General features: G+C 39.5%; 1 protein-coding gene across 1 annotated transcript in view; it reads right to left on the bottom strand.

Moving 5' to 3' along the window:
• GLCE (glucuronic acid epimerase) overlaps positions 1-25,751 on the bottom strand; it is a 146,011-nt gene that overhangs the window by 5,761 nt on the left and 114,499 nt on the right. Inside the window, exons 3-4 of the mRNA XM_036735198.1 lie at positions 12,324-12,919; positions 7,083-7,328 (exon numbers count right to left, since the gene is read on the bottom strand). Coding sequence (XP_036591093.1) covers positions 7,083-7,328; positions 12,324-12,906 — 829 coding nt within the window. The 5' untranslated portion in view covers positions 12,907-12,919. The remainder of the gene's footprint in view (positions 1-7,082; positions 7,329-12,323; positions 12,920-25,751) is intronic.

Genomic DNA, 25,751 nt, shown 5'->3' with positions numbered 1-25,751 from the left:
TGTAGGACAGAGCCCATGATCCCACTGCAGGCACAATTACAAAATCTAAGCACAGGAAGGGGCCTTACGAGGTCATCCTATATAGACGTCACACCAGAACAAGAACCTGCTCCCTCAACAAGTGGTTTTCTCCATCAAGGAGGAAACCTACTTTTGGCCAGCCCACATTTTAAAGCATTACGTCTTCTCTCTTATCGTGCCTAAATTTGCTTCTTTCCCATTTCCATGGATTATTCCTAGAATTCTGTCCTCTGGGTCCAAGTGGAACTCCTTGAAAATCTGCCACTCTTCTAAACACTCTGTAGCCTGGCTTCCAATTTTATGATTCAACTGAAACTTCTCTAAAATTACCAGTGATCTCCTAATGACCACATTTAATGGCCTTTTAAAAATCCCCAACCTTCTTGACATCCCTGTGACACTGCTGATTGCCATCTCCTCCTGGATACTATTTCATCTTTAGGTTTTCAAGACTGTTCTCTCCTGGTTCTCCCTCTTACATGTCTGACCACTCCTTAATTTCCTTTGCCGGTTCTTCACCTGGGTTATGTCCACTCAAATGTATGTGTCTCCTCAGTCCTAGGCCCTCTTTCTCCTTTCTCTCTGAACTGTTTATCTTGGCTATCTCACCAGCTCCCATGGGTTCAATGATCTCTGCACTCAGATGATTTCTGCATTTATAGATCCAGCCCTCGTCTCTCTCCTGGGACCCCATCTTGTATTACTAACTGCCTTTTGGATATCTAAAACAGCATGTCCAGTAGGCATCAAAATCAATAGGTCCAAAACAGAATTCATCTTTTCCCCAAACCCTTTCTTTTTCAGAACTTCCCTATTATTGACAAGGGTACCACCATCTTCTCATCCCTCCAGACTCACAATCTCAGTGTCATCCTCGACTCTTCGCTTGGCACCCACTCTACACATGCAATCTGTTGCCAAATTTTGTCTTGCTGCTCCTGCCTCCATGGCATCTCTCCTATGTGTCTGTCCCCTGCTATCTAACACAGCTTTCATCCTTGAACAGGCCATCACCATCTCATGTCTGGACTTTGGCAGTAGCCTTCTGGTTGGCCTCCACGCTCCACTTGTCTATGGAAGTGCATTTCCTACTGCACAAGTCTGAGCACATCACTGTCCCTGTTCAATAAACTCCAGTGGTTGTCACCTGCAGGGTCAACTAGAAAAACCTCTGTTTGACTTGAGAAGCCCTTCACAACCCAGACTCCTATAATCTATCTAAGCCAGTCTCTTGTTCCTTGCACACAACAATCTGTCTCCTGACTCCAAGCCTTTTCACTAGCAGCCCCTCACACCTGGGACACCATCCCTCCTCAGCTCTTTCTGAATTCTCTGGCTTCCTCAAATCCCACGTTGGGCAAGAAATCTTTCTTGGTACTCTCTACTACTAGGGCCTTGCCTCCCATCACCTCCCACAGTACATATTTTATGTGTACACAGTTGTCTGAATGCTGCTTTTCCCACCAGAACATGAGTTCCGAGGGGAGGGATGGACCATGCTTTTGTCTGTCTTTGTGTCCCCAAAACTTAACATCCTGATGGACACTTAGCAACTGCCTAATAGATTCTTGTAGACTGATAGACATTTAAAATACAGACTCAGTCTGGGAATAATATTCCTGCTACATTTATTTATTTTTCAGTTTGGCCTCTTTTCAGTTGAAGGAGAGCATGATCTTGTGATTTCAGGTGTCTGTTATGTTCTCTTATAATTCTGAATAAATTCCAAATTTCCAACCACTGTGGGAATTTACATTTTGGCTTTTCAAAAATGCTATATGACCTAGTAGCCATTTTTGTTTTATGCTGGAATGGTTTCAAGTCACATCAGTTTTTTTTTTTATTAACCCATTTCTTCTTTGAAGAGGCATTATTTTGTCCTTCACCTAGTTTTTCCCCAATAATTGTTAAAAATTGGATTTTTTTAATATACTGGATTTATTCAAACATCACATGAAGCATTATATTAATAAAGTCACTTATGAAACCAAATTAATTTTGTGCAACATTTCCCTCTTTACTAAGACAGACTCATTAATAAGGATGTAATGTATTTTTCTCCACTAATCAATATCCATTAGAATTAATGAGCCCATTACTTGAAAAAGACAATAAAGAAATTTTCACTAGCAACTTGGGCTTGCTTGTCTCTAAGGGAAAAGTTGTCAAGAACACTCTGGTATCTTTTTGGAAGATAAATATTCAGAGGAGAAAAGGTTATGGATTTCTTTTATATTCTCTCTTCATCCTCTAGTGAGGCCAGAGTAATCTGCTGACTGTGAAAGCGACCATACAAATCCACTCATTGTAGCCTTGAGTAATGAACCAACGAGTGCTTACTACAGTCTAGATAATGGGCACCCTGTAATTTCTATCTGCTTTCTAAAACCTTTCTTTCTTGTGGTGCTGTATATTCTGTATAGCTTGCCACAAATCAGACTTGGCTTGTGAAGAGGTTTTCTGGGTGATTTTTAGATGATTTGCCTCGGTTTGTCAGATTATTACTTGCATTATCTAGTAAGATCATTTTTCTCTGGACTATGTTCTGCATTGAATCTACTGAAAAAAAAAACTTCCTGGAATTAAATAAGAGGAGGGGAGAATAAATGTCCAGTAACAACAAAAAACTACTTTGGAAAAGCTTTCGGAAAGAGGCGATACCAAAGAGAGTATTTTCACCAAGCATAATGACATTGTTCAGACTAGGGAATGGAGCACTTCCAGGCTCTCAGCCTAATTTTATCCATTCCTTGGTAGGTTCTTCTAAAATTGTCTCAGGGTCACGTGGCAAGCAGGAGGCTGTGATAAGACTGGCAGCTCATCACTCAGGAGTTCGGTCTGCATGCTGTATCTACACTGAGCTACTGTGTAAGCTGAGCATTTTCGAACTTGCCTTTCTGACTGTTTCATCTCTCACAGTAGAGGAAGTAATGGGAGGATTGCTATTTTAGACTTAATTGTGACCAGCAAGGAAGAAATGGTTGGTTAAGTGGCAGTGATAGGCAACCTGGGGGAAAAAACTGACTGCAACATCTTAAAATTCATAAGAGCCACATAAAGAAACCTTAGGCGTAGTTTAACAGGAGCTCTGGACAAAAGAGTTCAGAGAAAAGGTAAATGAATACAAAAGTGACATATGCCTAAAAGAACAGTGTCCATACTAAAAGTCAGAATGAGTAAGGGCAGCAAAAAATGGGAAAAGAATTTAAGAAGAGATGGGTAGATGACCGATAACGGGTGACAAAGAGCTGCCAAGGACTGTGGCACTGGCAGGGACAGCACAGAACAAAAATGGCTGTTTCTTAATTGATACTCATGAGAAATATGAATTTAAGAGAGGAGCACCCAGTTACCCTTGATTGAATTCCAGTCACTACGGATTGATGAACTATGACCAAGGTTACTAAAAGAAGTGGAACTTATGACTGCCGACCTGCTGTCAGCCGTCTTTGAAAGGCTGTGGAGACTGAAAGCGGCACTGTAAGAATGCAAAAGGTCAAATGTCATTGTTACCAAAGAAGAAAGAGAATGGAATGGTCAGCGTACTGGACTTTAATTCTTGGCAAACTACTAGATCATGTATTCAAGGGACTCTTAACTAATATTTAGAAAAGGAAGCAGCCCTCACAAAAAGTAAATCATGACAGACTAACCTCCTTTCTCTTTTTGATACTGTTACTGGCCTGCTACATCAGGAAAAGGTTGCCTATATTTTTTGGTGATGCATTTGATGGAATTTCTCCTTCTATTCTTGTGGAAAGTATTGAGACAAGCGGACTAGACCATACAAAAGTACAGTTTAGGGAGACTCAGACTCAAAGACCATCGAACCACTAATAAGTCCTTAATAATGATCTGTTCTTACCTTGTAAAGAGCTGTCTAGCAGACTTTCTCAGAAATCTGTGCTTAGCTGTGGACTGTTTGACATTTTTATCAATGATGTGTATAAAAAAAGACATAGATGGTGGGCTTATCAGACTTATAAGTGACATAAAGTAGGGAGGGATAGATAGCTGAGACTTTGAACGATCATGTCAAAATCCAAAAGGATCTTCACAGGTTATAACACTGGGCTGAAACTAACAAGATTAAATTTAATAAGGATAAATGTAAAGTATATTTAGTTTTTTAAAAAAATCAACTTCATTAACAAGATGGGGAAAGCAATGGCTAGGGAGGGGCTCATCTGTAAAAGATGTGGGGGTTTTAGTGGATGGGAACCTCAGCGGGAGTCAGCAGCACAGCTCAGAAAGCTAATGCAATCTGAACACTACGTTAAGAAAGGCACAATGTCCAGTACTGTGCACTCTGCCTTGGTCACACCACATTTTGAATACTGTGCTCCGTTCTAGACACCATATTCTAGAGACGGCATTGCTAAAAATAATAGTAACATTGGCTAATATTTATTGTGCTTTAAGGTATGCAAGGCACTTTACATTTAATGCCTCGTTTTGTCCTCACAACAACCTTGGGAAGCCAGTGCTATTATTATCCCCCTTTTATAGATGAGAAAACTGAGACACACATTCATTAAATGACTTGCCCAGGGCTGCACAGTTACTAAGTGTCTGAGAGGCCAGATAGGAACTCAGGTCTTCCTAATTCCAGATCCAGTGCCCTATCTACGGCACTACCCAGCTGAGTGAAGAGCAGACCTAGCTGACTGATGTCACAGAGGAAGGAACAAGATGATTTGGCAGCACATTGGACATGTGGGGCAAATGAGAGTGAGGAGTCAAGGATGACCGCTGAGGTTGCAAGCCTGAGTGACCGACAGGTTGGTGATGCTCTCAATAGGAACAGAGAGGGATGGGTTTTTTGAGGGAAAGATGAGGCCTAGTTTTGGATATTCTGGAACTGAGATGCCTCCAGGACATCCAGGTCAATACGGACAGTAGGCAGTTGGTGATACAGGAACGGTACTCAGGAGACAAATCAGGGCTGAGCATATTGATCTAAGCAATCATCAGAATAGAAATGGAAACTGAACCCGGGGGACCGGACGAGATTACCAAGTGATTGATAGGGTATAGAAAGGAAAAAAGACACAGGACAGACCTTGCCAAACACGTTTAGCTTGAGAGCATGACACAAATGAAGATTCAGCAAAGGAGAGAGAACAGTGAGGCAGGTTGGTGAACCTAGAGAATGCAGTGTCAGGAAAACCCCTAGAAAAGAGGAGCCAGAAGAAAAGGTGGTAGTGGCACGTGTTGCAGAGAGGTCAAGGAGGATGAGGATTGAGAAAAGGCCATTAGATTTGGCAGCTGAGATAACTGGTAACTTTAGAGAGAGAAGTTTCATTTGAACGATGAACCTGGAAGCCACACTCCAGAGGGTTTAGAAGAGAGGGGAAGCAAAGGAAATGAAGGCACAGAATGTAGATGGCTTTTTCAAGTAGTCTAGCCAGATAAGAAGGGAGAGATATAGGACAGCTCATGGAGATGGTTGGATCTAGTGAGTTTTTTCCTAAGGACAGGAGAGATGTGGGCATATCTGCAGGCATCAGGGCAGCAGCCACTAGGAGAAGGAAGATTAATGAGAGAGGGAGAATGATTGATTGAAGGGGCAGTCTGCTGAGGACAGGTAGATGGACCGGCATTACAAGTGCATGTAAAGGGGCTTGCCTTGGCAAGAAGAAGGGACATTTCTTCACGAGACAAGGCTGTGAAGGAGGAGAAAGCTGGGGAAAGACGCTTGAGTTGTGTGAGATGAGGAAAAAGGGAGAAGAGGGACTTCTCAGTGAAAGGCCTCATTTTTTTCAGCAAAGTATCATGCAAGGGTTGACTGCACATGTATAATCCATGCTTGTCTTCTCAATGAGGGGGGAGCGGAGAGAGGGTGGGGAAGAATTTGGAACTCAAACTCAAAATTTTTTTAAAATATTAAAAATTGTTTTTTACATGTAATTTTAAAAAAAAGATCAAAGATTTAAAAATGTAATGCAAGGTTGTTAGCTAAGAAGGTGGTAGGTGAGGGGAGGGAAGGAGAATAAAATGAGAGGCTTGAAGCGGTCTGAAAATTTTGGAAAAGCTGCTGTGGTAAGTGAGATAGTGAGTCGATTAGGGAGGTGTAGAAGGACTGTCTTCTTGTGGTGAAGGTCCAGGTGAGATTACGTCACGTAAATCTGTAGCACACCCAGTTAGCACAGTTCCATAATTTTCTCTAGCCCCTTTCAGCTATTCTATGTTCGTAGAGCAAAGTGTGAGGTTAGATACAGATTTCAAACTTTTAAATGTAGGAGGAGGCATTTAGAGAAATCCAGCCCTTGAAGTCAGCTATAAAAATACAGTATTAACATTACTAATCTATCCATGTTAACGACAGCTTTATATGCTACCTAAATAATGTTAAGCTATCTTTCTTTACAAAAGTACTGGAAAAGAAGTGTTATTAAAATGCTAGCTAAAAAAGGCTAGATTTGTAAATTAGATTACATGCTTTTATTGGCTTTTAATGGGAAATTTGGGGATATCTTCCCCGAGAAATTTTTTTCGAAAAAAGTGAAATAAAAATAAAGAAAAATATTTTTTTAAAAAACCCCGCAAGATCATTTTTCCTTTATTCCTAGTTTCCTTATATTTAAAATGAGGGAGTTGCACTAAATGATTTCCAAAGTCTCTTGTAGTTCTCTCTCCCAGAATAAATATTCTGTTTCATAAGCCCCAATTTCAAAGTTGTTCCTTCTTAAGGAAATATCTTGTTTGATGTTTTTTGGGTGTTTACATATTTAATATTCCCGCTTACAGATGTTAGTATTGGTTGGTGTACTTTGTTCCGTAACCCTCTTAAGTTCCTTATGGTAACAGCTAGGGTATATGATATCATTACCATAAATTATGATAAATTGAGATTTTCACACTTTGAATGCTGAATACAACCATATCACATGCACTGGAAATACTGCAAATATAAACATCAAACAACTGCAGAGAGAAATGAGGAAGTTATTCAAGACAGTAACCATACATCCAATCCACATGAAAAGAACCATTTCTTTTAGCTTTATCTGCTGTAAATCTTAAGAGTAGCAAACATTCTAATATAATAAATAATTCACCTGGAGCAACAAACTGCTTAACGTTGGTCAGTCTAGACTTATCAGCCACACTGGCCATGAAGCAGCCCTTTGGCACAGTCCAGTCGTTAGGCCGACTGTGTCTGTCCTTGTCTTCTGCTGTTTCATAGACCTCAATGTGAGGGGGCTTCTCAGTCAGATTCTTGCTGTAATGACTTAAACCATACTGAGCGATCTGGATCGGGTAGAAATAGCCCTGAGGTCCCCACTGGGTGGATAGTGGTACACCTATAAAATGGAGAAATAAAATGAATAAATGTGTCAAACCATTTAAAAACCAGTTTTGAATCCTACTCCTTGCTGTTTTATTATGGTGTTACCAATTTTCAATCAATGATTCTGATCAAGAAGAAAATCATATTCTAAAAAAGCAAATTATGTTGTCTTTACAATTATTTAAACCGTTTTCTCTATGATATTTAACTATTGATAGCATCACAGCACTATTTATTGTACATGGAAACAAATAACTAATTTAACCAAAGATACCCATCACAAGATTTTACACATGAAATTTTATTGGATGCCAAATGTGACAATCTAGTTACTGACTCTTCTCTTATCAATGTCAAGATACGGTCGAATAATTAAGCTTATCATTTGATGGTTGAAATACTTGCTAAAAATGTTAGCCATGTTCAAGAAAATTAAAGACTTGAACATCCTACTTTCAAAGACAAGTATAGACCTTGCTCATAAGCACTTGCTTAAAAGGTTGCTAAATTTTTTTTAATAAAAAGGGCATTTAAATCTTATGAGGATAGGTAAGAAAATGTAGTATCATAACTGTAACATCCAATTTCTGAGTTAAGCATTTCAATGTATGTACTCTGCATAAAATGAAATAATATGGAGTGCTATACAAATGTCAGCTGTTTTTATTATTACTTCCACCACTATAATTCTTTAAAAACATGACACATTGGTAAAAATGTGGTACATGTATGCCCATCCATATGATGTCTTGTACCACACATGTGATATCCAAGTTACTCTAAGAAGGGAGCTCTGAGGCATGACACTTGCTGGACGAGTCTCTGCATAAAGCATAAGTTGGGGATGAACGGTTCTCATTATTTAGCGATTAAACTTAGAAGTCAAAGTTAGACTTGAAAGAGGAAGTAGAATGGACAAAAGAGGAAATAAAAGAGCAAGGGAAAAATAAGATGTTCCATATTTCAGGTTCCTGCCCAACTTTATCTGATAGTCCTGGGTCCATTTTCTGTTAATACAGGGGAGGAAAAAAAAAGGGACCAATCCCATGTTCTGCCTCTACCCATTCTAAGTTACCAAGGGAAAAAAAAGAAGCCTAAACAGCATAGAAAGGTTGACTCCTCTGCCTTAAAAGATTTTGCTCTTTGACTATCAGACCTTAAAGAAACAATTCTTAATAAATAGGTATTATCAGAGAGATACCTCTGCCTGTGGCTCCAACAGCAAGTCATTAGTGGTAGTAGAATTGGTTGGGGACCAGCAAGGCAGTGAATTTCAGCGTCACTTCCAAGATAAACTTTAGTTTTAAGGAAATTAGTAATGAGCCATAACATGCAAATTCAGGTAGAGGCCTAACATGTCTATGTTCTGTTTTCTTGCTCCCAAAGTAGATTTTTCTCAAAGTTCAGCTGAAGCTGTGTTGAATGTCTATACCTTAATTATGATGTGATTTTATACCAACTCTTTAAAGACTAGCTGCATACTGTTCACCTCATTACTCTGAGCCTCAGTGTCCTCGTCTGTAAAACAGGGATAATACACTACTTACTTAAGGAGATCATTGTGGAGAAAGTGCACAGTAAATCTTGGCACCAGACACATGTGAACTGCCATCACTAGTATTACACTGCATGGATGTCTGGGCTCTCAACAATACAAACCTGCAGTGCTCAACAGCCGGAATCAATGAGACTGAAATAAGCAAATGTGCCACCTAGTGGCAGCCCACTCAAGTTTTGGATGGGTTGGGTTGGTACTGGTCTTCTAACGGGTACAAAAAAGGTTTTCTAAACCTATAAGAGCTTTAATTTTTATTGTCTATTTCGTAGACAATACATTTAGAACTGAAAGAGATCTTGGAGATCATCTAATCTATCTTCATTTAAAGATCAGGAGACTGAGGTCTATGTTACATCGTTTTAAAGATAACGGTTTATTAGGATTTCAGAGTTTGTTTCAATATCTTTTGGCTGAACAATCTGCTCAGAAATACTGTTGATGCACCTACAGAAAATGCCATTCAAAGTGTGAAGAGAGGGGAACAAAAAACGTAGTTCCGGGTCATGGGGGTGTGTGATTCTGATTAGTAAAAATAATAAATTATTCCCATACTCTCCCAGTGTATAAGTAATGCATGGAGTGGGGAGGGAGGCAAAATGAAGAGAGATGACTCCTTGGAGATCAAGGCCTGGTCACAGCTAGCTCATCTGTTGGGAGAGAAGGCTTGCTGACCATCACTATCTGATCTGAGTACTGCACAAATGGCCAAATGCCGTTACCACAGGGTTGGACTACAATGTGTTAATGATGCCTGGAAAACGCTGACGACAATGTTTAGGGAGATATTTATGTCCGTAACCACTTCCATGCTATCTGGAAAAGAATAGATTGAACAAAATTTAACATTTTCCAATGATTCATAGTCATCATTTGATCAATTACCGTGCTATACTACAAAGCTGCACTCATGGACTGCTCAGATATGCAGTAGTGTGATCCTGACACCAAATAGATCACCAGGCTTTTAGAGTCATTGCACCTGCTTTTAAAAAATAATTTTGCTTGCTTCTAGGTTACAAGGTGCCACTCCCCACTGCTGGCCATGTGCCTAGCTTTAAAGATCAGTCTTATCCTCTAATAAACTCTCTAATTCTTCTGTGGGATAGGAAATTGGGTAAGCAACTTTCTTAGACCTGTGCCTAAAATTCGTACCAGGAAGTGAGTGCCTCAGTAGCTTTTTTATGAGCCAAGTATATAAGCAGTGTCTTAAAGCCTAAACTTGATGACATCTATCTTGATACTTAGAGGCTTTTTAAAAAAAAGTTCTTTCCAGATTTTCACCTGTTATCCAGAGAGTCAAGGTTGCTGGATAAGTGATTTCAGAAGTGAGATGTGACTGTTGCAGTGTTCTGTGGAGCTGAAAGCGAAGCTAGTATAAAAGGAAAATAATTTTTAATCACCTGAGGGAAAGGGAAAGGAAGGAAGGAAAGAAGGAAGGAAGGAAAGGAGGGAAGAAGGGAGGGAAATAATAGTTCCTAGTTTGCCAGGCACTGCCCTTACTGGGGTCATAACATTGAGATGGAAAGGCCCTTATAAATCTTGTCTAAATTCCTCATTTCACAGATGAAGAAACTGAGGCTCAGGAACTCACCCACTGTTACAGAAAGATAAGTGGCGCAGCTGAGATTTGAACTGAGATCTTTAACTCTTAATCTGGTACCCTTTTTATTACATTATGCTGCCTCTTTAAGAAAGCCCTGCAGTGAGCCAGAGTGTAGATTTGAGCTAATAAGCAATCGTGCCTTTCTGGGGGCTGTCAAACAGGGGAATGCCATAATGAAAGTAATATTTTACGAAGATTAATATGGCAGGGATATGCAGGAATGGGAAGGACTAGATACGGGGAGGTCAGTTAGGAATAATATGGTACTTTAAAATTTACAAAGCACTTTACATACATTATTCCATTTAAAGCTTTACAAGAACCCTCTGAGATAGGTACTAAATGTTTATGATAGCTATTTTCCAGATGTGGAAATAGGCTCACAGAGGTTTGGTGACTTAATTTTGCAGTCACAAAGCTAGCATCAGGAAGCTACTGCAGTAATTCAGGCACAATGTAATGAGGGTCCAAGCCAGGGATTTTTAACAGCTTTTTTATGTCATGATTTCAGGGAGTAACAAGACCCTCCTTGACCAAAAAAAAAATGTCTATTACCCTCTCCCCCTTTGGCAGTCCGGTAAAGGCAGACTATGGGTCCCTTCTTAGAATGTCTCTCAAATGCATAAAATAAAATATACAGGATTACAAAGGAAACCAATAGATTGAAATTGAAGAAAACTCAAATTCACAAGTCCTAGGTTAAGAACACCAGATCTAAGCTAAATTTGTAGGAGCAAAAATGGAAAGGAGGGCACAAGTCTCAGGAAAAATTATGAAAGACTTAAGAGCACTTGGCATTGTGGACTAGCACAGAGCAGCCTGCCTTGGAGTTAGGCAGCCTCGGACTCAGGTCTTGTCTCTGACAAAGCTAGCTATATGACCATGGGCAGGTCACTTAACATCTCTTTTACCCCAACCAACTCTTAACATAAGTTGCAGGAGGTGGGGATTTTTATGCCAGGAGTTCCTTAATTGGATGAAAACACTGGTTTAGGAAAAAACAGAACCTGGTAACTAAGAAATTCTCAGTGAAGGAACAGAAGAAAGTGGTAAATGATTTTAAAAGTTTTAAGCCTATGGCTGTGGAAGAGCAGGGGGCACTGTTGACCAAAATGAGGGAAAGTGACAAGATACTTCCAGCTGTAAGGAAGATTATATAGTTCAATTTCTGACATTTGCAGCGATGGTGGGGGACATATAACTAGAGATATCTTCTTATTGGAGGTTGGGAATACTGGACTGAGGCTGAAGTGGAAGATCAGGGCTAGCTGAAAGAGAGAGAATTAGTTCTTTAATTTTTAGTTGAATTCATACTTGCTCAGGTCAATTAGAGCATTGTGATGTGGTATTTTCTGCCAAATACCAAAAAGCTCCTTTCGCTTCTCTCCCACTTCCTACCACCATTTTCACAACCTCCAGTAGTACTCCCAAAGCCTCCTGCCCCTTCCGATCAAAGTGAAAATCTGTCCTTTTCCCCATCCTGCCAAGGGCCTACATCTGTTTCTCATGGTGACACCAACCTAATCTGATAAACAAATCCTACATTTTAACAGTGGCCTTCTGGAAACATAACACTTAAACTCAAGGGAGTAATTTAAACAGTGTGAACTTCAGGCAGGCACCTGTGATAGGGTGATAGACATTTTTTGGTTAAGGTGGGCCTTGTCATGTCCTGAAATCACATCATGTAGATGGCTATCTAGCGTTCTATCCTGACCTGAGGGTCTCTGCAAGTATGACTGTTGAAAAGACTGATGGCCATAAGTCCTTTAGTTCCTGTTAAATTATAACTTGTAATTTCATATTTTCCAAAAGAGCTGGGTAAGAATTGAGTGCAGCGAACTAACCTTCAACACCACTTATGCACTTGACTCTGTCTCGGACTTCCACATTATAGCCTTCAAAGGACATAAACACTCCATCAGGATGATAAGGTGCTCTCTGTGCATATACTTTGGAATAACTATGAGAGAACTCAAACCGATCATAGCCATCATACTGGACCATCTTCCCGTAAACTTCAAAATATTTCTCTACCCAAGTGAAGGGGAGGAAGATCTCATTTCCCTCTCGCCTTCCTTTAATTGTGTGTTCATCATTGATCAGACAGTCAATTTCTTCATATTTGAGTCCCAGAATTTTGTTTCCATGACTGTTGAAGCCTCCAACTACAGGGGGGGCTTTCTGCTGCTCCTGTGGAGAGGCTTCCTCTGGCGGCTGCCTGGCCACATGGTTCACACTGTCGTCACTCTCAGAGGCAGCCGTTCTTTTTTCTAACCCATCTGCTCTCAGACCATTATTCCAGGTTCGTGGAAACTGACCAGCCTTATCACTGGAACACTTATTCCACAGCAGGACTGTGACCAATGTGAAGAGCGCACAGATGACAATCAAAGTCTTGTAGTTGACCCGAGCTGCCAAGCAACGCATATTCAGACCATACCTATTGTAAAGGAAAAAATAAAAAAGTTCATAAAACAGTGACTACAGGCTATCTTCTACAAGTAGATGATGTGATCAAATTTATAATTCTTAGACAATTTTACAATGTTATACACCCCTGACAGAGAAGTGACAGACTCAAGATGCAGAATGAGATAAAGCTTTTTGGACATGGCCGATGTGAGAATTTGTTTTGCTTCACTATGTGTATTTGTTGTAAGAGTTTTGCTTTCCCCCCTTATTCTGCTGCCCTCCTATGGGGGGGGGGAAGAGAGAAAATAAATGTTAATTGAAATTTTAAAGAAAGATTATTATTTTTTAAAATTTATTTTTTATTTTTAGTTTACAATACCCGGTTCCACCAGTTTCTGAGTTCCAAATTTTCTCCCCCTCCCTCTTGTCCCCTCTACACCCCAAGACGGCATGTAATTCAATATACCTTCACATTAAACTTATTTTCATAACAGCCAAGTTGTAAAGAAGAACTATAACCAATGGAATGAACCAGGAGAAAGAAGAAACAAAACCAAAAAAAGAGAGAGAGAGCGCAAATAGTTTGCTTCAAAAAAAAAAAAAAGATTATTAGACGTTTGTATGGGAAAGTGATGGGAAATTATATGCAGATTTCTTTTTTGTGAATCAATCTATAAGTCAAAAGAATCCCAAAGGAACCTGTACTGATAAGTGTAGTCTTGGTTCTGCCAGCAATTAGCCATGTTACCTCAAGTAAATCAAGCATTTTGACATTCATTTTATCTGTAAAATCACAGGTTGCATTAGATGACCATTCAGATCCTTGCTGAAATTAAATTCTATGATGCTAAAGGATACTTTCCTAGCTCTCTCCCATTCAAATTAAGAATAGCTGGCAGCAGGGAGAGCAAGAGGGAAGAGATTAAACTAATTTCTCTGACTTGAAGGAAAGCAAAAATGTTTCCCTATTGTGAAAAACTAAGATAATCAATTAAGTTTTTGCTAGGTGTCGAAGGCCACGAGATGGCCAGCTGGAGAGAGTGCCAGGCCCTGGAATCAGGAGGACCTGAGTTCAAGACACTTAACTAGCTGTGTGATTCTGGGCAAGTCACTTAACCCTGTTTGCCTCAGTTTCTCACCTGTAAAATGAATTGGAGAAGGAAATGGCAAACCACTCCAGTATCTTTGCCAAGAAAATCCCAAATGAGGTCACGAAGAGTCAGACACAACTCAACAACGTTAGGTGCCCACTATATCCCAGGCGCTGTATTAAATGTGGATGGCATAAATGCTTTCCCCTAAGGAGCTTATATTACGAGACCTCAAATGGGAATACTTAGTGTTATCAGCATTTCGTTAAGCCATGCAAATAAACTTTCTAGAATTTATAAAGGATGTATGTTTTTTCATATCAAAGAATAAAATACTTAGGCAACTTGGAAAATGCTCATGCGCCATATTCCATCTAGTGGTTAACATTTCTTATTGTATATATTCTATTGGTATGTTACTTATTCTGAACACATTCTTGTCCTCTAAACTCCTGGGGAAATCAGCCAAGATGTTGGAATAGGAGAAAGCAGTATGGCCCCCAAAGACTCTATTGAAGATCTAAGGCCATTAGACTGGTAAGTGACTAGGAAACCTAAGGAGAAAACACAGTGGGGCATCTTTTGAGACTAAGAGCACAAATTTGACCCATAAGGCAAGTGAATATGGCAGGAACTCTAGAGCATGGGTGGGCTAGGATCTTGGCCTCAGCCCTTGGGTAGGGCTCAGAACACGGGGTGAAGCGATATCCAAGAGAGGCCAGGCCACAGGGCTGCTTGTTGCCCAGAGTGAAATATTAAATCTAATCCTTGGCCTAAGGCACAGGTAGGCCAAGAGCACAGTCTCTCTGATCCTGCTGAGCCTTTCAGTTCTTTGACAGGGGTGGGGCCAACCACTCTTCACCAGAGAACAACCCAGAGGGCAAGCCTGCAGCTGTGTTGCCTAGACTCAAACCAGACTGGAGCCTGGAAAGCCTAGGAGGGCAGCAATCAAACTGAGCCCTTGATCTAATTGTATAAGGCCTGATGAAAGACCTGTATCCTCCTAGCTCAAGCCAGCCCTGTGATCCTTAAAGAGCAAAGTAGTCAATATGTAAGGAAAAATAAGACAGGCCAGGTTCATAGAAGGCTACAACAATCTGACCAGAAATGTGCAGAGCCTGGTTTTTACCTAATTCCCAATCCAGGGAGAAAGGCTGGGCAAAAAAAGATAAAGATATTTTGATGCTAGGGATGCCCAATATAAAAACACAGAATAAGAGAACAACTCCAAAATATTTACAAGTAGGCTAAAATTCCTCTTCTAAACTATATGATCATTTTGGTTTTTAAAAATATTAAAAATAATTATTTCTGTAATATATATTCTTGAAACATCATAAGATTTTTTTTATTTGGTGGTCTTGGGGGCTTATAAGGATAAAAATATCTGCAAAGTTAAAAAAACACAAAAAACTTTTATAAAAGAAACAATAGATTTATTCCTCTCCAGAAAAAAATTCAATTAAAATATTCATTGCAATCCAAACATTTTTAGGTGGCTATTTTGTGCTAAGCACTGTGCTAGGCATTGTGGGATACAAGGAGTCCCTTTCTTTAATGAAGTTTACAACCTAGCAGAGGAATAAACATATAGAAATCACTAAAACGCAAAGCGGAATCCAATAAGCACCCTAGAGGAAAGTATAAGCAAAGCAGTATTCGAGCATCAAGTAAGAAAAGATTCCTTATGACTAGGGTTAAGAATGGCGGATCTTATGAATAGTAACATTTGAACTGGGTCTTGAATGATGGGTATGATTTCAACACTTAGAAGAGTGGATAAAAAAGAAGAGAGGCATTCTGGGTGTGGACAGAGGTTTAGCAGCAGGACAATATGGGGCAGGGACCCTAGGAATGGTGAGTAGTCTGGACTGGGCTGAAGCATTAACCTATATAGAAGGAAACAGTGTGAGATCAGGTTGGAAAGGAAAGATGGTACCAGATTTTAGAGGATCTTGAACAAAGCTAAGGGGCATGGACTTCAGTTTGGTGGGCACTGAGGGAGCCACTGAAGTAACTAAGAGATTTGCTTCATTTAGCTCTGAAAGACAGCACTAATGGGTTCTGGTTAACTGGGTGAAAGTTACAGGGAGGGAGATTATGATCCAATATAAGAGAAAAACTTTTGTTAATAACTGAAGTTGTCCAATGATGGAATGAATTGCCTCTTGATGAATTCTCCATCTCTAGGAGTCTTTAAACAGAGACTGAAAGGCCCCTTCTAAGGGACACAAAGATTAGCCCTTTATAAGATGGAGATAGAAAGGTTCAAATAAAATCTGTCTCTTCCCTGAAAACACCCAAGAATGTTAAGAAAATGTGCAAATGAAAACAGATTCTTGCTTCATATAAATAAGTCTTCAGAATTTGTTTCAGGAAGGGGACTGTCTGAGGTTTCTTCCAACTATATGAGTCTATGAAGGCTTTTAGCAATAGTGACATAATATTTGTACAATAAAGAAAAAGAATTTGACGGTGGAGTGGAAGATTAGAAGGAATAGTGGCACAAAGGCCAGCTAAAGCCAAAATTGAAGTCAAAACTTGTACTGACAAGGTGGCAAAAGAACAGGAAGGCTCGTCATGATCATGGGACTGCCAACAGTCAGAAGTTATACTTTGCTGTACAGAATAACATAAAAGTAAGTACAATGTAACGGTATTTAGATTTCAGTTAACTTGGTTAACTTAAATAATTAAGCATAAAACTTAGGTTACTAAATTTGGATGGTGATCAGGTGACCTTTATAAGAAGATGATTTAACACCTCTGTCTTTTAGCTTATTCCATTTACTCATAAGCATGATTCTCACCCAATCACTCCATGTGTTTTTGTGTGTATGTGTATGTGTGTGGGGGCCTCAGGGAGGATTTTGTTCCAATATCCCAAATTGTCCCAGACCTTAGGTAACATTAAGATGGGGTGATGACTAAAATATGGAAATTAAAAGATACACTCTATTTGAAAAGAAGAGATTAAAGGGGGCTAGTGGAATATCCTTGAATAAATAGCATTGTAAGGATTTTTCCTGGGTCCAAGTGAGAGGATAACAGCCCCTTAAAAATGTGAAGAGAAAAATTCCATGAGCTTTTAAATAACAGATTTTAGCCCAGCTCTCATAACTCTTCTTTGTTTAAACCCTTCATTTTAGACTGATTAGCTTATATCTTAGGCTATCTGAAAAGTGGCCAAGATTGACCTAGGTATACATACAGATCTTTGGAGTTCTGGGCCATGGATTACATTTACTTATCTGTATACATGTTGCAGGATAAAAGCTTTTTGAGAGCAAGAACCATTTTAATTGTGACTCTGACGCTGCAGCACAGTGCCTCATACAAAATATACTTAACGTTTAGATTTAAATTTTGTAAAAAATTTTGTAAAATTTGTAAAAAAATTTTTTTTTGTAAAAAAATTGTAGAAATTATCCTGTTCCTATACAAAATAGAAAAACTTTGGTTTTTATTTTGTAAATTTGATGATCCTAAAACAATTACTGTATCATTTATTCAATAAGCATTTATTAAGTGCCTATGCGCCAGGCACTTGTTCCAGGTACTGGAAACACTGAGACAAGAAGTAAAATAGTTCCAAAATAGTCCCTTGTCTTAGATTCCTTATGTTCACCTGAAAGAAAACAATACGACCTGGGGGGCGGAAAAGTGAACGGGTGCTAGGGAAAGTAAACACAAAATTATTGGGCGTAGGCGGAGAACCATAATACCTGAGGGGAAAAGAAAAGGTTCATAGAGGAGTGGGCACATGATCAGAGTTTCTGAGGTGACTGTGTATTTGAAGGTCATCTAGTTCAGTCCCCTAGGTCTATAGGTGAGGAAACTGAGGCCTAGAGAGGAAAGGTAAATGGCTTGCCCCAAGTTACAAATAAAAGGCAGAACTGGAATTTGAACCCAAGCCTGCAACCCCAAATGCAGTGCCTTCTTTTTATTCTTTGTTGCAGGGAATGACCTCAACAGAGAGTGAGGATATTTCTGCAAACACGGGTGATAAAGAAACAAAAGATCAGTTTGAACTTCCTGTTGCTGACTAATTTCTTTAAATGTTTTAAGGATGTGCAAACCGCAACATCACTTTCCCCACTTCCTAAAACCCTCCAGTGAACTGAAATCCCCTAGGGAAGATTTACTGAAAGACTCGAACAAAGTCACAGGTGAGGGGCGAGTGTGATCTGCTTCTGTATCAGAGATACACTGGAACATCCATTACCTTTAGGTAAAGTACTTTAGTCAGACAGTCACAGGTATTTGAGGGGATCCCCGGAGGTCCTGCAGTCCAACTAGCACCTCCTCTACAAAATCCCCGACACAGCCTTTGTCTAAATACAACCCACTGTTGTTTAATTCTTCATGACCCCTTTTGGGGTTTTCTTGACAAAGATACTGGAGTGGTTTGCATTTCCTTCTCCAGCTCATTTTACAGATGAGGAAACTGAGTCAAACAGAGGTAAGTGACTTGCCCAGGGTCATATAGCTAGTGTCAGAGGTCAAATTTGAACTCAGGTCCTCCTGACTCCAGGCCTCTATCTACTTCTCCACCTAGCTGCCCAAAAATACATCTTGTAGCCAGAAATTAATTCTCCATACAGGGACAACCCAAGCCATTTTTTTGGACAGCTCTAACTTCAAGGAAGTGCTCCTTGATAGTGAATTTTGGAGCCTGCTTAAAACTATTGATCACACAACCACAGAGTTTTAGAACTGAAAAGAAATCTTATTTAGACCAGCACTCCAATGTTATAATTGAAGAAATAAAGGTCCAAATTAAGACTGAGGAAGGGTCTCTTTGATTTTGCCTTTGCATCTCTATAATCTGGTACATATAGGTACGTAAATGCTTGTTCATCTAAACTGAAGAAACCAAGGTCAACAGTGACTTAATTCCCAAATGGCCATATTTGTGGTAACTGAGGGAATCCTTATACTGATTTTAAAGGATAACCTATTGTTAGAATCAATGAACTCATACCCATACTGTCAGACTGAAGAGCCCTATTCAAAGGATTTGACTATGACCAACAGAAATTTTCTGCAAAGGATTTTTTTTCCTGTGGACGGATATTTTTAAGTGAGATTCTAACATTACTTAAAACATCCTTAGTCAAGGTTACTTTAACAAACCTCTAATGGAATCAATGAATTATATCTCACTGATTTTATGTTTCTATGCTAAAGCACCATGTGGGTATCTCAAACTGGACTTTAAAGTGGTACATACCCTATTTTCTAAGGCCTAGCTTACTACAAGCTTTCAGGGAATATCAATTTCTATGTAATTGCATTTTATGCAAATGTTAACAAAATTACAAATCCAATTTTCTACATCAGCTGATAATTTTAAATGATTATGCTTTTAAGATGACCTCAACAAATAAGCTTTACTTGTTTTATATGCGGGAAGTAATATTTCCAACTCACTTTGGTCCAAACAATAAAAACACACATTTTAGTGAAACCATCTGTAGGGAGAATATTATCAGTACAGTCCTATTGCTAGATGACTAATCATCAAGAATGATTAAATATTATCCTTTATGTATACCAGGCCCCAGACATAATTTCATTTCTGAATTTGGAGGCCAAGGATCCATGGGCACTTTTATTATAAACAAAATTTATAAGAGTATTAAATCCTAGCAAGTTGTAGGTAATAACACAACCCCAACATTTTGAAATGGCAAAATTCTTATCCTTTGCCCTTAAGTAATCCCAACAGTAGTGTGGCATATGAGTGGATCGTTTACTTTTTCTGTCCATTATTTAATGTCTACTTTACCATTATCTGCTTAATAATTTTCATATTAACCATTACAGAGAATTAAGATAGTCTCTCCACATGATGGCAGGATGAGTGGACACAGAACAAGCCCAGTTCTCTGATAACCATTCCAGGAAAAGATTTAAAAAAGAAAAAAAAAGGATAAAGGGAAAAAAATTCATTATTCCAAAAATGATCAAGAAAATCAAGGAAAAAAATGATAGTGAATACATCTTGCCAGTCTAGACCTGTAAAAGAAACAAGAAGTCTGAAGGCATTAGGAAAGGTGCCTGGATAGAAAAGCCCAATGTGGTGAGCACTCCCAAAAGCCTTCCATCTTAGAAAACAAGGGAAATCAGGGAACCTAGAGCCTGAAACTGTGTCATGGGCCAAGTGCAGTCCAGAGTCTAGCCAAAGATGCCTGGAGCCTGCATTGGTGCTAATCTGACTCTATGCCTGGAGCCTGCATTGGTGCTAATCTGACTCTGAATCAGGGCTCAGAAGCCGACAGGGCTCAGACTGTTAGTTTAAAAAAAAAAGGAGAAATTAAAACAAATGAAGAAATAAAGGAAATTATTGGAAACTATTTTGCTCAGTCATATGTCAACAGAACTAAAATTTTGAATGAAATTAATAAATATCAAAAAATATAAAATACCTGGTTTTATGGAACAGGAAACAGGGAATTAAAATAACTCAATCTCAGAAAAATAAACTGATCAAGATATAAACGAGCTCTTAAAGGGAGGGAAAACCGCAATCCAGATAGATTTACAATTAATTCAATCAGTTCAAGTTCAATTAATTCCAACATTGCATAAATAAAATATTTCAAAAAACAGGAAATCAGGGGATCCCACCCACCAAATTCGTCCTCTAAAAAGAAATCAAATTTTAATAACTAAACCTGAGCGAGATCCATTTGAGAAAGACACTAAAGGCCAATCTCCATAATGAATACAAATTCAAAAGAGTTAAATAAAATATTAGTAAGGAGGCTACAGCAACACATAAAAAAAGACTGTATGTTAAGACTAGGTAAGATTAATACCACGGATAAAGGGCTGGTTCAACATCAGGAAAACTATAAAAATAACAGTCCATATTAATAACAAAACAATCAAAGGCACAAATTATATCAATAGATATAGGAGAAGTTTTTAAGAAAACACCCATTTCTATGGGAAAAAGCCTATGAAGTAGACCTCCTTTCTGTTATATGGTAAATAGTATCTAACTAAAACCATTACCAGACAAAAACTAAGGTTTTTCCAACAAGAGAAGAGTAAAGCAAGGATGTCCATTACCACTGCCATTATTTGATAATAATGGAGGTATTAACTACAGCAATACAAGAGTCAACTGAAAAAATAAATCAAAACAGTAACTTTAGGAAAGTAACAGCATATAAAATAAAGCCAGACCAATCAGCTTTCTTATACAAACACATGAATATATGTATATGTATTTGCATATATGTATAGGCATGCATATTATACTTGTCCATATAAATGCATAAGTAATGTATTCATATTACTGACAAAACCCAATATGAAGAGGAAAAAAAATTCCATTCAAAACTGCTAAAGAATGTATAACATATTTAGGAGTCTACATATCAGGACACATTAGAACTATCCGATACAACTATGAAACTGCTTTACGGAATTTAAGAGAGACCCAAATAAGTGGAGAGACATTAGTGCGACATTGGGTTGGGTCATGATAATATAATAAAAATTACAATACTACCTAAAATAATTCACCTATTAATTGTTACACCATTCAGTCTACCAAGGATTACTTTAAGGAGCCAGGACAAATAATAACAAAGTTTATCTGGAGGAACAAAAGGTCGGGAGTCTCAATGGAAATAATGAAAAAATGTAGGGGCATAGCAGCGGCAGATCTCAAATTACAGACACTACACAGCGGCGATCCACCAAACTATGTGGTGCTGGTTAAAAAACAGAGAAGTCAATCAGCTAAAAAGATCAGGTATACAACAAAGAGCTAAATGGTCATAGTAACACAGTGATAAACCCAAAGACTGTAACTTGTGGGATAAATCAATCAATATACATTTATTAAGTTCCTACTACGTGCCAGGCACTGTGCCAAGTGCCACGGATGCAAAAAGAGGCAAAAAACAGTCCCTGCTCTCAAGGTGCTTGCAATCTAATTGGGGCGGGGGGGTGGGGGGGAGCGACAACATGCTAACAAATAGATACGAAGGAAGCTATGTACGGGATAAATAGGAAATAATGAACTAGAAGGCACTAGAGTAAAGAAGGGTTGAGGAAGGCTGTCTGTAGAAGGTGGGATTTTAGCTGGAACTTAAAGGAAACAAAGGAGGTAGAGAATAGGAGGAAGAGCATTCCGGGTATGGCAGATGGTCAGAGAAAATGCCTGGAGCTAAGAGACAGAGTCTTGTTTGTGAAACAGCCAGGAAGCCAAGGTCAGTGGATCAAAGAGTTACCTGTCAGGGAGTAAGGTGTAAGACTGGAAAGGTAGAAGAGGGTTGGTTATGAAGGGGGTTGAATGGCAAAGAGGGCATTTTGTATTTGTTCCTGAGGGCGATAGGGAGCCACTGGACTTTGAGTGTGTGTGGGAATGGTGGTAGGAGTAGGGGTGGTGTGTATGACATGATTGGACCTGGGCTTTAGGAAAATCACTTTAGTTTCTGAATAAGGATGGATGGGAGTGGGGGAGACTTGAGGTGGGCAGACCCACCAGCAGACTACTGCAGTATTCTAAACATGAGGTGACGAGGGCCTTTACCAGAGTGAAGGCAGTATTAGAGAAAAGAAGGGAACATCTTCAAGAGATGGTGAAAAAGTGAAATGGACAGGCCTTGACAACCTATTGGATATGGGTGCGTGTGTGTGTGTGCGCCCACGAGTGTGCGTGTGCGCCCACGAGTGTGTGTGTGTGTGCGTGTGTGTGAAAAATTCCTGTTGCTCAAGGATGATTCCTACATTGTAAAGGACTAGAAGGATAGTGTTCTCTACAGTAATAAGGAGGCTAGGAGGTGGGAAGGGTCTAGGGGGAAAGATAATGACTTCTGTTTGGGCATGTTGAGTTTAAGATGTCTACTGGACATTCAGATCGAGATGTCTGAAAGGCACCTGGAGATTTAACACTAGAGGTTAACAGAGAGACTGGGGCAGGAAAGGTTGATTTAAGAATCATCAACATGGAGAGGGTAATTAAATCCACAGGGGCTGATGAGATTACCAAGTGAAGTACCATAGTGGGAAAAGAGAAAAGGGCCCAGGACAGAACCCTGAGGGATACCTAGGATTAGATGGTACCATCTACCTTTTTAACAGGTAACACGGGACAGCTGTAAGGCAACCTGCTATAAAGAAATAGTCCAGCCTCCTTCATTTCCTTCACTAGAGAAGAATTATCTTTCACCTTCATGGGGATCTGATATTGTATGGTAGTTACGTGGGATGGCTCAGGTAACTGTAAGGGTTTTCATTTGGCTCTACTCACAGTAACACAGCTAGAGGTTGCTGAAAGGACCCTCACAAATACCAAGCCCCTAGCACCCCTCCCTCCATGGACTGCCCTCTGTCACCTCTCTGAGGCAGAAGCTCTGGAAGATACATATGGCTTAAATTTCACCACCTGACTGACCTATACTTGTATAGGGAGGCAGTAAATCCAACCTATCAATCCATTTCCTTTAGTAATTTCAACCACTCCACTCCCCAACCCACCCCTCCCCCCCCACACTTTGCTGTTGAGACATTTTCAGTCAAGTTTGACTCTTTGTGATCCCTTTTGGAGTTTTCTTGACAAAGTCACTGGAATATTTTGCCATTTCCTTCTCCAGCTCATTTGACAGATGAAGAAACTGAGGCAAACAGGGTTAAATGACTTGCCCAAGGTCACAGAGCTATTAAGTGTCTGAGGCCGAATTTGAACTCCAGTATTCCTGACTCCAGGCCTGGCACTCTATCCATTGTGCCACCTATCTGGCTCTCCCCATCTCAGCCACCTAAAAAGGGACAAAGCCCATTCCCCTTTTGAAGGGTCTAACAAATTTAGCTGACTCTGAAAAAGGAGGTCCTCAGAGAGGTCTTCCAAACCACTGAAGTCCAAAGCAGAGAGAGCCTTTCAGGACTGGCTGTATTAGACCCTGCTCTCAGAAGCCACTGCTTCAGGGATTCCTCAGGTTTCTGTTTAAACTTCTAAGGCAACTATCTATGCTCTTGGGTGGAGAGGGTCTGCCCTCAGCTTTTTCCCTCAGGGTAGGGAGTCACTACTTACCTCCCCAGAGAACAGTGTTAGAATAAGCTGGAGAGTTCCCCAGTTTAGGCCTCAATTCAACTCTTCAGGCTCTTGGCTCCTATCTCAGAAGGAACTTGAGTCTCTGGGCCAGAGAGTATAGCCTGGGGCCCCCTCACCCCAACAGGGTAAATCTCTTCATTGGGCTGCCAGCAGCTCCATTAGCCACCCCTCAGCTTTCACTGCAAAGTCCTTGAAGGCTGAGAGCTCTGTCTGAATGCCCCCTGCCCAATTTACTCTGAGTCTAACTTGCAGGCAGTCCAATTTATGGAGCCTGGTCAACTACAGCCAAGGAACACTGGCCTTGGCACTTTCTTTTCCCTCCCAGGCAGCCTCCTCCAGCATTCACTTAGCTAATTTGTTTGCCTGAGAAGGAGACTGCTGCTAGTCCCACAAAGAGGCCTCCCCATGCATGATCAGGCTCAGGAGCTGGGCAGGTCTCACTATCCAATCAGCCCCCCACCCCCACCCCCCATCTGTAGGGCTTCTCCTCCAATTTAACCATCAGTAGAGCCATGAGGCCATTTCTCATCTCAGCCTGCTAGAAGCATGCCAAATGGCCCTCTTAATTCAGGTTTGATGTTGGCACGAAATCAGGCCCTCACAAGTCACTGAACATTTAAGAGAGAAAAAAATTTACTTCCTCCTAATACATCAAGGATATGCAACAAAGGATACTGTGGCACTCAGCTCATTTCTCCATCTGGAAACAGAATCTGGTCAGTAATTCTCAAGGTATGGCAACTCAGGTGGTTTAAGGAACTCATCAAGTCTGAGAGGCCAGAACTTGAGGTTAATAGGCCTTCTATTTGGATGTCAAGCATTTTCATATTCACTAGTATATAGTTTTAAATGAAACTTCTTCCTCTTATTTTTCTTGGCATATAATAACAAACCTAAAAAGATTTTTTAAGAGAAAATTTTTATATTTTTCCAATTACATGTAAAAACAATTTTTAACATTTGTTTTTAAAAACTTTGAGTGCCAAATTCTTTCTCCCTCCCTCTCCACCCTCCTCGAGAAAGCAGTCTGATATAGATAATACATGTGCAGTCAGACAAAATGTATTTCCATATTAGCCATGTTGCAAAAGAAAACAGACCCCCCTCCCAAAAAACCAAGAAAAATAAAGCTTTTTTTTTTTAAAGCATGTTTGATCTGCATTTAGACTCCATCATTTTTTTCTCTGGAGATGGACAGCATTTTTCATCCTAAGTTTTTCAGAACTGTCTTAGATCACTGTATTGAAGAGCATAGCTAAGTCATTCACAATTCTGAAAAGATTTTAAAATCATTTTTGTGTTCTGTAACATGAAAAGTATACATCTGTGCCAACAAATATAGACAAATGTAAACACTTTGAGTACTCTTTTGCACAAAAGGCATATAGTTGTGACTAGTCATTTATAATTCACATAGTGTGAATTATTAAGATTTCTTGGCTTCAAGACATCACCAGAATGACAGCAGTAAAAATAGTTTTAAGATTTTTTTTAGCCAATTTAAAAAATCCTTTGTGTTCAAAACAGTTTGACATACCATTTGCTTCACTTCCATTTTTAAGTTGGAATATAAACTCCATTCAATCAAAAATATTTAAATAGTTCCACTAAAATATTTAATGTTGTATATGAGATAAATTGATGAGCTGGTATTTCTTTAAGATAGTGTGGTGCATTTTTATTAGGAAGGTAAA

The sequence above is a fragment of the Trichosurus vulpecula genome, chromosome 8 (assembly GCF_011100635.1).
Source record: "Trichosurus vulpecula isolate mTriVul1 chromosome 8, mTriVul1.pri, whole genome shotgun sequence".
Lineage (NCBI taxonomy): Eukaryota > Metazoa > Chordata > Mammalia > Diprotodontia > Phalangeridae > Trichosurus > Trichosurus vulpecula.
The sequence above is the reverse complement of the archived record's forward strand: the minus strand, read 5'-3'. Positions and strand labels throughout refer to the sequence as shown.